Source organism: Somniosus microcephalus, chromosome 3 (assembly GCF_052327205.1).
Source record: "Somniosus microcephalus isolate GS21.2 chromosome 3, FLI_Smic_1.0, whole genome shotgun sequence".
In the NCBI taxonomy this organism is placed as follows: Eukaryota; Metazoa; Chordata; class Chondrichthyes; order Squaliformes; family Somniosidae; genus Somniosus; species Somniosus microcephalus.
The window spans coordinates 301,511,614-301,529,334 of record NC_140989.1 but is presented as its reverse complement, the minus strand read 5'-3'; the positions used below and the strand labels follow the sequence as shown (position 1 = coordinate 301,529,334).

Below are 17,721 nucleotides of genomic sequence, written 5' to 3'. Positions count from 1 at the left end.
ACAGTGCAGGAGGAGGCAGTAGAGAAACTGAATGGGATAAATATAGATAAAGAGGAGGTACTTAAAAGGTTGGCAGTGCTCAAAGTAGCAAAGTCATCAGTCTAGATGGGATGCATCCTAGGTTGCTAAGGGAAGTAACGGTGGAAATTTCAGAGACTCTGGCCACAATCGTCCAATCCTTATATATGGGAGTGGTGCCAGAGGACTGGAGGATTACAAAGGTTGTTCCAAAAAGGGGAGAGGGATAAACTAAGCAACTACAGGCCAGACAGCCTAACGTCGGTGGTGGAAAAACTTTTAGAGACAATAATACGGGACAAAATTAATTGGCAGTTGGGAAAATATGGGTTAAGAAATTAAAACCAGCAAGGATTTGTTAAAGGCAAATCGTGTTTGACTAACTTGATTGAGTTCTTTGAAGAAGTAGCAGAGAGGATTGATGAGAGTAATGTGGTTGATGTTGTGTATGTGGACTTTCAAAAGGTGTTTGATAAAGTACCACATAATAAACTTATTAGCAAAATTGAAGCCCCTGGGATTAAAGGGGCAGTGGATGCATGGATACAAAATGGGCTAATGGACAGAAAGCACAGAGTAGTGGTGAACGGTTGTTTTTCAGACTGGAGGGAGGTAAACAGTGGTGTCCCCCAGGGGTCAGTATTAGGACCTAATTCATTGTGATTTTCTCATATCCAAATCTCTTAGCAAAAAGAAGGCGAGCCAATCAAATGCTCAAAATAAATTTTGAAGAATTTTTCTGCTGTTTTGTTTTTTCATCTTCATCCTCCCAATTACAGACTCAAACTAATCGTACCTATGCAATAAAAACAGCAAAAATAACATATTTCATAATAAAAAGATTACAGTTACCAAATAAATTGTACTTTGTACCTTTATTAGCACTTGTAGCATCAATAACCAGCACTGAAAAGTGCACTTCCCCTTTAAAAGTTTCATAGGATTACATAGGAAATACGGCACAGAAACAGGCCATTCGGCCCAACCAGTCCATGCCGGCGTTTATGCTCCACTCGAGCCTACTCCCATCTTTCCTCATCTAAATCTATCAGCATAACCCTCTGTTCCCTTCTCCCTCATATGCTTGTCCAGCCTCCCCATAAATGCATCTATACTTTTCGCTTCAACCACTCCCTGTGGTAGCAAGTTCCACATTCTCGCCACGCTTTGGGTAAGGAAGTTTCTTCTGAATTCCCTATTGAATTTCTTGGAGACTATCTTATATTGATGGCCTCTAGTTATGCTCTTCCCCATAAGTGGAAACATTCTCTCTGTATCCACTCTATCAAAACCTTTCATAATTTTAAAGACCCCTATAGTTCACCCCTCAATCTTCTTATTTCAAGAGAAAAGAGATCCAACCTGTTCATCCTTTCCTGATATGTATATCCTGCATTTCTGCTATCACCCTTGTAAATCTTCTCTGCACCCTCTCCAGTGCCTCTTTATCCTTTTTATAATATGGCGACCAGAACTGTACGCAGTACTCTAAGCATGGTCTAACCAAGGTTCGATACAGGTTTAGCATAACTTCCCTACTTTTCAATTCCATACCTTTAGAAATAAACCCTAGTGCTTGGTTTGCTTTTTTATGGCCTTGTTAACCTGTGTTGCAACTTTTAGTGATTTGTGTATTTGTACTCCAAGATCCCTTTGTTCCTCTACCCCACCTAGACTCGTACTCTCCAAGGAATGTGACCTCCCCATTTTTCCTACCAAAATGTAATACCTCACAATTATCTGTGTTGAATTTTATTTGCCAATCATATGCCCATTCTGCAAGTTTATTTATGGCCTCCTGTAATTTGTTGCAGTCCTCCTCCGTATTGACTATCCCCCCCCCCCCCAATTTGGTGTCATCTGCAAATTTAGAAATTGTGTTTTTGATTCCAATATCTAAATCATTAATATAAATTGTGAATAACAGTGGTCCCAGCACTGATCCCTGTGGAACAACACTACCCACCTTCTGCCACTGTGAATAGCTACCCTTTACCCCTACTCTCTGCTTTCTGTCTTGAAACCAGCTAGCTATCCATTCTGGTACCTGTCCCCTGACACCACATTCTCTGACCTTGTTCATCAGTCTATTATGGGATACCTTATCAAAGGTCTTTTGAAAATCTAGATGAATTACACCTACTGCATTACCAATGTCTATGCTCTCTGTTAACTCTTCAAAAAATTCAATGAGGTTGGTCAGGCTTCCTTCAAGTATTGTTAGCCCTGCTATATTTTCCGCCCTCATCCCAATCATCGAGCTACCTATAGGGAGCACAATTAGCAGTGGCAGCTTCCCAAATAAATAAAAATGGATTAAGTCTCTCACCAAAGTCACCAAGCAGGTGGAGCAGATGCCCTGTCGATCACCCCCTTGATCTGTACTCCACACAAAAATCAACCCCCATATATTAGAATGGTGGTATTAACTTAAGTAGGAATTTTGGTGAGGACATTGGGAGAACTTGCTCTTAAAATAGTATCATGGATGCTTTAATATCCACTTGAACTACTGGAGCAGGTAGACAGGACCTCGGTTTAACTTCTCATCTCAATTGCCATATATGATCGTATACGATCTATTAGACCTGGGAGTGGTTGATGCCAAGACTGGATGCCAAAAGTGGGAAAATATTACCTTCTCCAGCTCCACCTTCACCAAAATTCAGTAAAAAAAAATGAAAACCTAGCTACAAGAATTGTATTTGAATCCCAGCCTCCATTGTTCTTTGAGGTAGGTTGATTCCATTGAGTTTCACCATTGCTTTGCAGCCTGACCACAGCAACCTACAGTTGAGCAGATGCTCCATTTTAAGGGGATGAAAAAAATCAATAAGCTTAGACCTGTTCTGCAGAAGTGGAGATCCTGTTGGCTCAATATGTGGAATTGATCATGATGATTAAAAAGTATGGTGGGAAGCTAAAAGGCAACAGTGAGGTCTAAGTGAGCACTAGAGGAATTAAAATATGCATTGAAATAATAGGTCGTATCTTTGTTACTTTTACTGAGAAAAAAAACCTTTAAATAATAAAAAGCTTTTCTAACAAAATGTATGTAGCACCTGAAATAGTTAGAACTGAAATTCATATCAGGAAAGATAACAGTGATTTCATTAAATATTGAAAACAAAAAATTGCAATAATCCATCATTAATGACTGTATTTCTGAGCAGGTCTTTGACTGTCATTTCCTCCCTCACGAAGTGAAATACACCCATAATGGCTGCCCTCTACTAGAGGAAGATAATGTGATGCTAAGAATCTACAGGTAATCTAAATATTTATCACGTGTCATCTATGGTATGAACTGTTTATCCATTCAATTACCTGTACAGCAAAGATATGTTTGAATTTTCATGATATAAAAGTGAGAATGTGACTGCAATGAATAGACTAGAATCATTCTTAAACGGATGAGGAAAAAGTCTACTCAAGTACATTATCCACATTGTGTAGTTGTAGGCCACATTTCAGAAAAAGCATCTCTTTTTCTCTTCACACACCATGGAAACAATTATTTTTTTAGTGGCTTTATTTTTGTGATTTTGTGCTCAACAGAATAAGGGGTGTTATTGCTGGGGAATGCAACACTTTCCATTTTGCACATTCAGTATCAGCACCCAGTACTCCAAGGTCGACTTTAGCACGGTTCCATGCAAAGTAAAACTCCCTCTACTCAGCTCCAACCTTAGGAGAGTACATAGAAACATAGAAGATAAAAGCAGGAGTAGGCCATTCGGCCCCTCGTGCCTGCTCCGCCATTCAATGCGATCATGGATGATCATCCAAATTCAGTACCCTGTCCCTGCCTTCTCTCCATATCCCTTGATCCCTTTAGCCTTAAGAAATATATCTAACTCCTTCTTGAATATATTTAATGAATTGGCCTCCACCACCTTCTGTGGTAGAGAGTTCCACAGGTTCACCACTCTCTGGGTGAAGAAATTCCTCCTCATCTCAGTCCTAAATGGCTTACCCCTTATCCTTAGACTGTGACCCCTGGTTCTGGACTCCCCGGCCATTGGGAACATCCTTCCTGCATCCAGTCTATCTAGTCCTGTTAGTATTTTATAAGTTTCAATGAGATCCCCTCTCAGTCTTCTAAACTCCAGCGAGTATAAGCCCAATCGACCCAATCTCTCCTCATATGTCATTCCTGCCATCCCAGGTATCAGCCTGGTGAATCTTCGCTGAACTCCCTCCAATGCAAGAACATCCTTCCTCAGATAAGGTGACCAAAACTGCACACAATACTCCAGGTGTGGTCGCACCAAGGCCCTGTACAACTGCATCAAGACATCCTTGTTCCTGTACTCGAACCCTCTCGCTACGAAGGCCAACATACCATTTGCCTTCTTAACTGCCTGCTGCACCTACATGCTGACCTTCAGCGACTGGTGCACAAGGACACCCAGGTCTCGTTGCACTTCCCCTTCTCCCAATCTATTGCCATTCAGATAATAATCTGCCTTCCTGTTTTTGACACCAAAGTGGATAACCTCGCACTTATCCACGTTATATTGCGTCTGCCATGCTTCTGCCCAATTACCCAACCTGTCCAAATCATACTGGAGTTTCTCGACACCCTCCTTACAGCACACACGCCCACCCTGCTTGGTGTCACCTGCAAACTTGGAGATATTACATCCAATTCCCTCGTTTAGATCATTAATATATATTGTGAATAGCTGGGGTCCCAGGACCGATCCCTGCGGTACCCCACTTGTCACTGCCCGCCACTCGGAAAAAGACCCGTTTATTCCAACTCTTTGCTTTCTGTCTGCCAACCTGCTACTGCACCATGTGACATTTGTCTATTTCTCACATCAGCCACCCCTGAGTGAGATTCCCAATTAATTCCAAAATCAGGGCAATTTGGCACTTAAGTCCTATTCCCACTAGGAACTTAATTGACACTGTTCAACCTCGGCTCATATAGGACCTTTACAGACAGAAAATAGTGGACTAGAAATTGTGGTCGGAGGCGTACCTCCAGAGTACACCTCCAACCCGTGAAAGAATTACGAAACTACCTGCTGGCAGCGAGGCTGCGACAACTTGTAGTCTCAGGCCTTGAGGCAGAGGACAGTGTAATGATCCACGGATCCCAGGGACGCAGGCGGTGCCGAAGCGTACCTGGAATCACGTGGGCCTGGTCCTCCAATCACAAAGCAGAATTCCATTTTAATCATTTCCAAAGGGAAACCCCTAATGAGATGCAATGGAATCCTGAAATCTAATAATTATACAAATTACAGAATTGTAATTTTACTCATAATTTCCTTCGTTCCATCAACCTCACTAAAAATTTAATTTTTTGATAATTTTATACATTAAAACTGTAATCCGGGCCAATATTTGCATAAACTCATTTCATACAGTGTATGTTCATAATTTACGACAAGAAAATGTTTAATTAATGGCTTAGATATCCCCTTACGATGATGCAAACAGACCCTGCCCCTGCTTGCATCAACCGTAAGACTTTGGTGCGCAACCGCTGGTCAGTCGCTGGCCCAACTCTGGGCCATTGATTGCCTTTTCATGGCCCGCGCAGATGGCCTATCACCGCATATGTTCACAGGCCACAAGCTCCGGATCTCCTGAGAGTACGCCATCATACACACCGCAATTTGAAGGCCAGTAGAAACTCTCAATGCAGCATCTAGTTCCCAACCCCTCCAATCCAATTCAGATTCTTATATTCTGCCCTGTTCTGTTATACTCTCTCTCTGGGTTTGTTGCATTGTACTGCATTTGTTGAGACATAGATGCAGTTTGTTGAAACATAATTAAATTAGTATCTTTAGCATCCACCAGAGAAAGATTATTTTAATCCCATTTAACTGGCTTTGATTTGAAACAGATCACTAAATTAAAGGATAGAGTTCAAAATCATCACATTACCTCATTTTGACAAAAGGTAAAACCAAACAAGTTGCAGTCATTCTTGAATTGAACAGCTGTTACTTGAGCTGTGCTTTACTATTTCTTTCCTCCTGTGCCAGTAGGATTAATTCTGTCCTCTGAATTAATTTTAGTGTGGTAGGTGATAACAGACTTATCGGGGGGGGTGCGGTGTTAGATCCGTGTGTTAATGGAGACACGGAATGCAGGAGTTGATTCAACAAGTGTTTACTGAACAAAGTCTGGAGGTGAACTAACAACACAAGACGCTACACAGGCTTATATACTCGAGTGGCCACTACTGGTACTACAGTATACAAGGGCTTCAAAAACATAGTTCCTCTTAAAGGTACATACACTACAATTCCTCCCCTTTTAGATAAATAGTACATAACATTTTAAGTAATCATTAAATAACATTTTTACAAGAACAATAATGTACACATTTGCTGAAGTTAATCAATTACAAATTCAGTCTCTCTGGAGGCTTCCTGACTCGGTCCGGATAACGCCTCGGTGGTGTAGTAGGTTCTTTTGGCAAGGTCGATTCGACTTCAATGCTAGTGTCGGGTTCATCTGGTTCCAGTATCACCGGATCGGAGGTAGATACTATGGGTATCTCTGCTTCATCACTAGGCGTATAGAGTTGTGGTGTAGGTTGTCCTTTTTCGGATGACTCTATGATCTGGTCAGCATGGCGCCTTATTATGCTTTCTCCAACGTCCACGGTATACATCAGCGGTCCTAGTCGTGTGCAAATAGTTCCAGGCTGCCATTTCTCGGTACGGTAGTCCCGGGCCAAAACTGGTTGACCTATCTGGAAGGTTCTAGTTGGCCTTTCATTCATGCTTTGAAATTGCCGGTTCTCTACGTCCCTTCTGACGTTTGGCTTGACCAAATCCAGCCGGCATCTTAGTCTTCTATTGAAAAACATCATGGCGAGGGTTTGGTTTGTAACCACGTGTTGCATTCCTGTACGCAAACAAAAAGTTATCTACCTTATGTTGTAGATTTATGTCTTCATTACCCATGGCCTTTATGGCCTTCTTGAAGGTCTGGACAAACCTTTCAGCCAATCCATTGGTGGCGGGATGGTATGGGGCGGACGTGTAGTGCTTAACCCCATTGTTTTTTAAGAACTTCCTGAATTCTTCGGATACAAATTGCGGTCCATTATCAGAACAGATCTGTTCAGGCAGCCCATTCCTGGCGAATATGGTCCTTAATACTGTGATGGTTTTTTCCGTGGTGGTGGAGGACATCTTTATTACCTCCGGCCACTTGGAGTGTGCATCCACCGCGATTAAGAACATTGAGTCCATAAATGGACCAGCAAAGTCGATATGTACCCTTTGCCATGGAGATGAGGGCCACTCCCATGGATGTAGAGGGGCTTGTGGTGGGGCGTTTTGGACCTTCTGGCATCCTAGACAGCTCTTGGTCATTTCTTCGATGTCTCCATCGATACCTGGCCACCACACAAACGCTCTGGCTAGGTTCTTCATTTTCACTCCACCCAGATGCCCCTCGTGAAGCTCCTTTAGCACTCTATCCTTGAGTTTGGGTGGAATCACCACTCTGGATCCACACATCAAGGTTCCTCGGCACACTGACAGCTGTTCTCTTCTTTGCGAGAATGCTGGCAACAGTGGTTCGCCATGTGCTGGCCATCCCTTCACCGTTAAATCGTAGACTCGTGAGAGAGTCGGGTCATTTCGCGTTTCCTTTTCAATGGTAGAATTTGTCACCGGTAGACATTGCACTATGGTCAAGTGGAATATCTCCACTGGGTCCACTGTAGGCGCCTCTTCCACCGTTGGCAACGGTAGGCGCGATAACCCGTCAGCATTCCCATGCTGTTTTGTTCCTTTGTGCTCTATGTCATATTGGTGTGCCCCTAGGAAAAGGGACCACCTCTGTAGCCTTTGCGCTGTCATAATGGGAACGCCCTTTTTAGGGTTGAATATGGAGACGAGGGGTTGATGGTCAGTCAACAAGGTAAACTTTTGTCCGTGTAGTAATGGTTGAATTTCTTCACCCCCCACACCAGGCTGAGTGCCTCCCTGTCGATCTGGGCATAGTTACGCTCAGCTGAGTTCAATGAGCGTGACGCAAAAGCTATCGGCCGCTCCGAGCCATCAGGGAATCTATGCGATAATACCGCTCCCACGCCGTAAGGGGATGCATCGCACGCCAGTATGATTGGCAGTGATGGGTTGTAATGAGCCAACACTTCCCTGGACGTGATCAAGCCTTTGCATTCATGGAAGGCACGTTTACAGTCTTCGTTCCATTTCCAAACTACTCCCGTTTGTAGCAGTGCGTTAAGCGGGTGCAGAACCGTCGACAAGTTTGGTAAAAATTTATGATAGTAATTTACTAATCCCAGGAACGACCTTAATTGTGAGACATTTTCAGGCGCTGGGGCCTTTACGACCGCTTCAATTTTTTCAGGTAACTTATGCAACCCTTCTTCGTTAATGACATGGCCACAATATGATATTTGTTTCTGGAAAAATTCGCATTTGGGGCGATTTGCTCGTAGGCCCCGTTCTCTCAGTCTCGTGAGCACCTGCTCCAAGTTGGCAAGGTGCTCGTTGTCGTTTTCTCCTGTTACAAGGATGTCGTCTAGGTAGCATTGAATCCCCGGAATCCCTTGCAGGACTTGCTCCATAGCTCTTTGCCAGATAGCCGGAGCTGATGCCACTCCGAAAACCAGTCGATTGTACTGGTACAGGCCTTTGTGTGTGTTTATCGTGAGATACTTTTTAGAGGCCTCCTCAACCTCCATCTGTAGATATGCCTGTGCTAAGTCAATTTTGGTGAAACGTTTCCCTCCGGATAGTGAGGCGAAAATACCTTCTATCCTCGGAAGAGGATACTGTACCGTGTGAAGAACCGGGTTTACAGTCACCTTGAAGTCCCCACAGATGCAAACTTTTCTCTGTTCTTCAGATTTATCATTATTCAACGTTTTCTTCATGACCGGGACGATGGGTGTTGCCCACTCGCTCCAATCTACCTTGGATAACATGCCTGCTTTTTCCAAATTCTCCAGCTCTGCCTCGACGGCTGGACGAATTGCGTATGGCACCGGCCTTGCCTTAAAAAACTTGGGAATTGCCGCATCTTCCACTTTTATTGAGGCGGTGGCGCCTTTCAGGGTTCCTAGTTCCTGTTGAAACACTTCTTTGGCGTTAGCCAAGATTTCTTTTAATCGTCCAGGTATGACGTCATCATCGGTTTTTTCTTACTGGTCACCGTCAGTGCCTGAATGGAGTGCCAGTCTAAACGTATCTTTCTGATCCATTCACGTCCCAACAACGGTGGACCACCATCTGGCAGAACGTAATAATACAACTTCTGTATTTCCTTGCCGTTGTATACAACAGGCACCCTTATTTTCCCTCTGGGGTATACTTTCTGCCCCGTATATGTCTTCAAGACAATGGATGTGTCTTTCAAAGGTATATGCGGAAATAGCCGCTCGTAATCCCGTCGACTCATGACGGTCAGAGCTGACCCTGTATCTAGCTCCATTTTGACTGGGGACCCCGCTATCGTGAGGGTAACCCAAATGGTCTGGTAATCTTCTTTGGCAATTACATTATGTAATTTGAGACAACTTAGTCTCTTGCTTCCGGAGTCGCTATCGCTCTTCTGGTCTTCGGAGCTACTGTCCGTCATCATTTGTACCTTTCTGTACTTTTCCTTATTGACCTTTTTACTGTCAGCGGATTTCTTTCCAGATCTGCATACACGTGCAATGTGTCCCATCTTTCCGCATTGCCTGCATGCTTTGTCCTTGAACCAGCAGTCCTTCTGGTCATGGGTGGATCTGCCGTAGCGATAACATCTGTCGAAACCCCGTGTCATTTCATGGGTGCCGAAGTCCTGTGGCTTTTGCTGTATCTCTGCAGCTCCTCTTGCCGCTGCTTCGTATGATACAGCCACACTGAAAGCCTTGTCCAGTGTCAAATCTTTCTCAGAAAGTAGTCTTTTCTGTGTTCCTTCGCTTAGGAGACCACAGACGAATTTGTCTCGTAGAGAATCTGCCAGTCCTGCCCCGAATTGGCAGTGCTTTGACAGCTTTCGTAATTCGGTGAGGTAATCAGCGTTACTTTCATTCTTGTGCTGATTCCTCCTGAAGAATTTGAATCGTTCCGCTATCAGCAGCGGTGTTGGGTTTAAGTGCTCCTGTAAGGTGTCAACAATCTCCTTAAAATTCTTGTCCATCGGTTTGGCTGGAGTGATCAAGTTTCGTAACAGCCCGTATGTCCTTGCGCCCATCAGATTTAGAAGTACCGATGCCTTTTTATCATCTGCTACTTCATTAGCCTTGCAATATCCCTCCACTCTTTCCACATATGTGGTCCAATCTTCTATATCACTATCGAAAGCAGTAATATTGCCAGTCTTCGGCATCTTGAAAATCTAAAATGGCGCTTCCCACGCTTTTCTTTCTTCCCCGCCGAGTTAAGATGGCGCCTCCCGCGCTTTGCTGCCGCTGCTGCCAACGCTGTTCTCCGCAGTTCCCGTTGCGACCTGCAGCTTTTCGCGGTATTTCTATTTTTTTTATATATCGCTTCAATAGTTTCCTCGTTACTTGGAGAACCGTTTCCGTCGTGGAGCGGACCCTCTGGGACTTTCCCCTCCCTCTGCTCGGTCCGAACGTCGACCTGCTTTGCAGCACCGGCCGCACCCTGAGTGCTCCACCCTCTCTCTCTCTTTGCTTCTGCTTCCCGACTCGCTGCCCGGCCCTGTTGCAGAGCCACCCGATCGAGCTCTAGCCCGCCGCAGCTCAGGAAGGATCAGCGCACTACCTGCGACCAGCCCGTTTAGCTGGGGAAACCACAGACTGGAGACCAAGCCTGGCCCTCGTTTTCGAGTTTCTTCGAGTTTTTTTTTTCTTGCTTCTGGCTTTGCCCTTCGTCTGAGGAATCGATCCCCTTGAGGTGCTGCCGAATTGCAGGTAAGTTTGTTTCTAACTCGTCGCCCCTGTTAGATCCGTGTGTTAATGGAGACACGGAATGCAGGAGTTGATTTAACAAGTGTTTACTGAACAAAGTCTGGAGGTGAACTAACAACACAAGACGCTACACAGGCTTATATACCCGAGTGGTCACTACTGGTACTACAGTATACAAGGGCTTCAAAAACATAGTTCCTCTTAAAGGTACATACACTACAGGGGGAGTTTTTATTTGAAAAAAACAGGTGGGTTGGGGTCGGGTGGGAAGTTAAGTGTTAGAAATCTGAATCCCAACCAGAACCCATCTCCATCCCACCCACTTCTGGTTTTAACAGAGGTGAGACGGTGGGAGGGGGGGCGCAGACAGCCAACCCGCTGCCAAGAGGCAGGTCATCTATTTAAATATTATCATGGGGCTGGAAGCCACTGCTTTAACCTCCATTTTGAATTTAACTTTAGCTGGTTGGGTTTTGCATGTCTTGTGAAACCTGCCAGCTAATGCAAGGTGAGGACTGCTGGACCCAGGAGATAAGTGCCTTTATACTTTTTTTTTATTCGTTCTTGGGACGTGGGCATCGCTGGCAAGGCCAGTATTTATTGCCCATCGCAAATTGCCGCATAGAAGGTGGTGGTGAGCCGCCTTCTTGAACTGCTGCAGTCCCTGTGGTGAAGATATTCCCACAATGCTGTTCGGGAGGGTGTTCCAGGATTTTGACCCAGCGACGATGAAGGAACTTGGAAAACAGTGAAAGGATCGGACAAAGTCAACATGGATTTACAAAGGGTAAATCGTGCTTGACTAATCTACTGGAATTTTTTGGGGATGTAACTGGTAAAATAGATAAGGGAGAACCAGTGGATCTGGTGTATTTGGACTTTCAGAAGGCTTTCGATAAGGTCCCGCATAAGAGATTAGCGTGTGAAGTGAAGGCATATGGGATTGGGGGCAAGGTACTGACTTGGATAGAGAACTGATTGGCAGACAGAAAGCAAAGAGTTGGAATAAACGGGTCTTTTTCCGAGTGGCAGGCAGTGACTAGTGGGGTACCGCAGAGATCAGTCCTTGGACCCCAACTATTCACAATATATATTAATGATCTAGACAAGGGAACTAGATGTAATATCTCCAAATTTGAAGACGACACAAAGCTGGGTGGGCGTGTGTGCTGTGAGGAGGATGCCGAGAAACTCCAGGATGATTTGGACAGGTTGGGTGATTGGGCAGAAGCATGGCAGATACAATATAACGTGGATAAATGTGAGGTTATCCACTTTGGTAGCAAAAACAGGAAGGCAGATTATTATCTGAATGGCAATAGATTGGGAGAAGGGGAAGTGCAACGAGACCTGGGCGTCCTTGTGCACCAGTCGCTGAAGGTCAGCATGCAGGTGCAGCAGGCGGTTAAGAAGGCAAATGGTATGTTGGCCTTCGTAGCGAGAGGGTTTGAGTACAGGAACAAGGATGTTTTGCTGCAGTTGTACAGGGCCTTGGTGAGACCACATCTGGAGTATTGTGTGCAGTTTTGGTCACCTTATCTGAGGAAGGATGTTCTTGCCATGGAAGGAGTTCAGCGAAGATTCACCAGGCTGATACCTGGGATGGCAGGAACGACGTATGAGGAGAGATTGGGTCGATTGGGCTTGTACTCGCTGGAGTTTAGAAGAATGAGAAGGGATCTCATTGAAACTTATAAAATTCTGACAGGACTGGACAGACTAGATGCAGGCAGAATGTTCCCGATGGTCGGGGAGTCCAGAACCAGGGGTCACAGTCTAAGGATAAGGGGTCGGCCATTTAGGACAGAAATGAGGAGGAATTTCTTCACCCAGAGAGTGGTGAACCTGTGGAATTCTGTACCACAGAAGGCAGTAGAGGCCAATTCATTAAATATATTCAAGAAGGAGTTGGATATATTTCTCAAGGCTAAAGGGATCCAGGGGTATGGGGAGAAAGCAGGGACCGGGTACTGAATTTGGATGATCAGCCATGATCGCATTGAATGGTGGAGCAGGCTCGAGGGGCCGAATGGCCTACTCCTGCTCCTATCTTCTATGTTTCTATGCCACTATATTTGCAGGTCAGGCTGGTATGTGACTTGGAGGGGAACTTGGAGGTGATGATGTTCTCATGCGCCTGCTGCCCTTGTCTTTCTAGGTGGTAGAGGTCACGGGTTTGCGAGATACTGTCAAAGAAGCCTTGGTGAGTTGCTGCAGTGCATCTTGTAGATGGTGCATACTGCAGCCTCAGTGCACCGGTGGTGGAGGGAGTGAATGTTTAAGGTGGTGGATGGGGTGCCAATCAAGTGGGCTGCTTTGTCCTAGATGGTGTCGAGCTTCTTGTATGTTGTTGGAGCTGCACTCATCCGGGCAAGTGGAGAGCATTTCATCAGACTCTGGACTTGTGCCTTGTAGATGGTGGAAAGGCTTTGGGGAGTCAGGAGGTGACATACTCGTCGCAGAATACCCAGCCTCTGACCTGTCGTCGTAGCCACAGTATTTATGTGGCTGGTCCAGTTAAGTCTCTGGTCAATGCTGACCCCCAGGATGTTGATGGTGGGGGATTCGCCGATGGTAATGCCATTGAACGGCAAGGGGAAGTGGTTAGACTCTCGCTTGTTGGAGATACTCATTGCCTGGCACTTCTGTGGTGCGAATGTTACTTGCTACGTATCAGCACAAGACTGTATGTTATCCAGGTCTTTCTGCATGTGGGCACAGACTGCTTCATTATCTGAGGAAATGCGAATGTAACTGAACACTGTACAGTCATCAGTGAACATCCCCACATCTGGCCTTATGATGGAGGGAAGGTCATTGATGAAGCAGCTGAAGATGGTTGGGCCTAGGATACTGCCCTGAGGAACTCCTGCAGCGATGTCTTGGGGCTGTGCTGATTGGCTTCCAACCACCACAACCATCTTCCTTTGTGCTAGGTATGACTCCAGCAAGTGGAGAGCTTTCCCCCTGATTCACATTGACTTCAGTTTTACTAGGGGTCCTGATGCCACACTCGGTCAAATGCTGCCTTGATGTCAAGGGCAGTCACTCTCATCTCACCTCTGGAATTCAGCTCCTTTGTCCTTGTTTGGACCAAGGCTGTAATGAGATCTGGAGCCGAGTGGTCCTGGCAGAACCCTAACTGGGCACCAGTGAGCAGGTTATTGGTGAGTAAGTGCCACTTGATAGCACTGTCAACGACACCTTCCATCACTTTGCTGATGATTGAGAGTAAACTGATGGGGCAGTAATTGGCTGTATTGGATTTGTCTTGCTTTTTGTGGACAGGACATACCTGGACTGTTATCCACATTGTCGGGTAGATAACAGTATTGTAGCTGTACTGGAACAGTGTGGCTAGAGGCGCGGCTAGTTCTGGAGCACAAGTCTTCAGCCGGGATGTTGTCTTGGCGCCCAAAGCCTTTGCTGTATCCAGTGCACTCAACCATTTCTTGATATCACGTGGAGTGAATCGAATTGGCTGAAGACTGGCTTCTGTGATGGTTGGGACCTCGGGGAGGCTGAGATGGATCATCCACTCAGTACTTCTGGCTGAAGATGGTTGCAAACACTTCAGCCTTGTCTTTTGCACTCACGTGCTGGGCTCCTCCACTTTTGAGGATGGGGATATTCATGGAGCCTCCTCCTCCTGTTAGTAGTTTAATGGTCCACCACCATTCACGACTGGATGTGGCAGGACTGCAGAGCTTTGATCTGATCTGTTAATTGTGGGATCACTTAGCCCGCTTTTTAGCATGCATGTAGTCCTGTGTTGCAGCTTCCCCAGGTTGGCACCTCATTTTTAGGTATGCCTGGTGCTGCTCCTGGCACGCTCTTCTACACTCCTCATTGAACCAGGGTTGGTTCCCTGGCTTGATGGTAATGGTAGAGTGAGGGATATGCTGGGCCATGAGGTTATAGATTGTGGTGGTATACAATTCTGCTGCTGCTGATGACCCACAGTGCCTCATGGATGCCCAGTTTTGAGCTGCTAGATCTGTTCTGAATCTATCCCATTTCGCACGGTGGTAGTGCCACACAACATGATGGAGGGTGTCCTCAGTGTGAAGACCGGACTTCGGTCTCCACAAGGACTGTGCGGCGGTCACTGCTGCTAATGCTGTCATGGACAGATGCATCTGTGACAGGTAGATTGGTGAGGATGAGGTCAAGTAGGTTTTTCCCTTGTGTTGGTTCTCTCACCACCTGTTGCAGGCCCAGTCTGGTAGCTATATCCTTCAGGACTCAGCCAGCTCAGTCAGTATTGGTGCTACCAAGCCACTCTTGGTGATGGACATTGAAGTCCCCCACCCAGAGTACATTCTGTGCCCTTGCTACCCTCAGTGCTTCTTCTGTGATGTAAAACGTGGAGGAGTACTGATTCATCAGCCAAGGGAGGGTGGTAGGTAGTAATCAGCAGGAGGTTTCTTTGCCCATGCTTGACATGAAGCCACGAGACTTCGTGGGGTCCAAGGTCAATGTTGAGAACTCCCAGGGCCATTCCCTCCTGACTGTGTACCACTGTGCCGCCTCCTCTGGTGGGTCTGTCCTACCGATGGGACAAGACATACCCAGGGATGGTGATGAAGGAGTCTGGTATGTTGGCTGAAATGTATGATTCTGCGAATATGACTATGTCAGGCTGCTGCTTGACTAGTCTGTGGGACAGCTCTCCCAATTTTGGCACAAGTCCCTAAATGTTGGTGAGGAGGACTTTGCAGGGTCGACTAGGCTGGGTGTGCCTTTGTCGTGTCTGAAGTCGGTGCCGAGGTCGATGCCGGGTGGTTCATCTGGTTTTATTCTTATTATTGTTTCTCGTAGCAGTTTGGCACAACTGAGTGGCTTGCTAGGCTATTTCACAGGGCAGTTAAGAGTCAACCACATTGCTGTTGATGTGGAGTCACGTATAGGCCAGACTGGGTAAGGATGGCAGATTTGCTTCCCTAAATGGCATTTGTGAACCAGATGAGTTTTTACGAAAATCCAGTAGTTTCTTGGTCACCATTACTGATACTAGCTTTTTTCAATTCCAGATTTATTTAATTAACTGAATTTAAATTCCCCAGCTGGCATGGTGGTATTTAAACTCAAGTCTCCCGATCATTAGTCCAGGCCTCTGGATTACTAGTCCAGTGTAGGGATGTCTAGTTCCTATCCAAAGACTGAGGTCCACTCAGGCGCTTAAACAAAACGAAGTTTAATGGAAACTAACAGGTTTAAACAAGTAACTGCAGGAGAACATCGAGTGTAGATCTATTCAGTTCGGAGGCTCCACGAGGACTGCTGGCTGGTCCCGTGGTTGACGTCATCACGTTCTTCCCGCCAGTGGGGGATCACGTGATGTACGGCATGATGTCATCGCGTTTACCCGCGCTGTTAAAGTAATCATGCTCTATACAAGTAAACAGTATACATAAAGATACAGACTCAGGCTGTAGCTAACATGTTGTTAAAGGGAATTATATACAAACGGTCTGAGTCCTTTAGTGGCTCCGCCACACCAGCAACATAACCACTGATGTAAGAAAACTACTAGGCACTTGGTCTGAGTATTAAACAAGGCTTTAATCAACTGTTTTTCAACATGGAGATCTAGTTGTGTCCTTCACTAGTTCCTGTTAAAGAATGTCCTGAGCAAGCTGGGCCCATGCCCGAGTATTTATACTCTCCCTGGACAGCGCCACCAGCAGGCCGCCCAGTATTATTTCATAAGTCATTTCCACATGAATGACAAGATTCATGTCAACCACTATGTTACCGTTCCCTCCTGGATCCAATGTCCCTGCCTCATCAACCCCCTCCGATCGGAGACACCCCCACGAGGCCTCCACCACGCCCTCCTCTGCCCCCTCTTCTCTGGCCCCCTATCTGCTCCATCGGCCCTCCCCCTGCACCTCTAGCTGCCGATCATTCCCTAACCCCCACTCCCACGCTCCTCCGGCCCCCAATCCTCAGCGAACCGCCTCCCCTTGCTGGTCCTGGCCCCTGATCCTCAGCGACCCCCCCCTCTCCTTGCTGGTCCCGGCCCCTGATCCTCAGCGACCCCCACCTCCCCTTGCTGGTTCCGGCCCCTGATCCTCAGCGAACCCCCTCCCCTTGCTGGTCCCGGCCCCTGATCCTCAGCGCCCCCCCTCCGCTTGCTGGTCCTGGCCCCTGATCCTCAGCGACCACCCTCACCTTGCTGGTCTCGGCCCACCCCGTGCTCCTCCGCCCCCCACCCCCCGCCGGCCCCCACGCGGTCCTTTCCTCCTTCCTATCTGAGGCCTAATGCCACAGCCTACTCACCGGAGTCAGCCCGCCTTTCCATCTGGCTGGCTGCAGGTGGGAAACAGAGGTTTACCATGCAAATCAGGCCCTGCTATTAAATTCGTCAGTGCCTGCGGGAAACCTGTTCTCCCGGTTTCCCGACCGCTTCGGAGACCCCCTCCCCCTCTCCTGCTCTCCTCACAGATTGTGTGAAGCCATTTGCCAATGAAGTTCATGGCTGAAATAACAGAAGTGTCAGATTCTGGAAAGTTTTACACTCAGAATGGCGAGTCTTCAGCAGGCAGTGATAACAATATTAAAACTTACACCAATTTATATTGCTTTACCTGTGTGGCAACTGTTAGATCCGTGGTTCAGTGGATAAATAATTACACGGATGCTGTACATAAACAAATAACAGGTCTTTACTGGAGGAGGGTAATCTCTAGACTGGGGTACAGAGGCATGCGCACAGCTTATATACTGGTGTGGTCACTGCCGGTACTACAGTATACAGGAGCTGTAAAAAGTAGTCCTGACTTAAAGCACATACACTACAATTCCTCTCTTTTTAGATTAAT

General features: G+C 46.3%; 1 protein-coding gene across 2 annotated transcripts in view; it reads left to right on the top strand.

Moving 5' to 3' along the window:
- The window catches only part of frem1b (Fras1 related extracellular matrix 1b), a 295,010-nt gene that overhangs the window by 38,514 nt on the left and 238,775 nt on the right, over nt 1-17,721 (top strand). For both annotated transcript variants that reach the window (XM_085982850.1, XM_085982849.1), the window contains exon 3: nt 3,192-3,286. In XM_085982850.1, the coding sequence (XP_085838976.1) occupies nt 3,192-3,286 (95 nt within the window). The remainder of the gene's footprint in view (nt 1-3,191; nt 3,287-17,721) is intronic.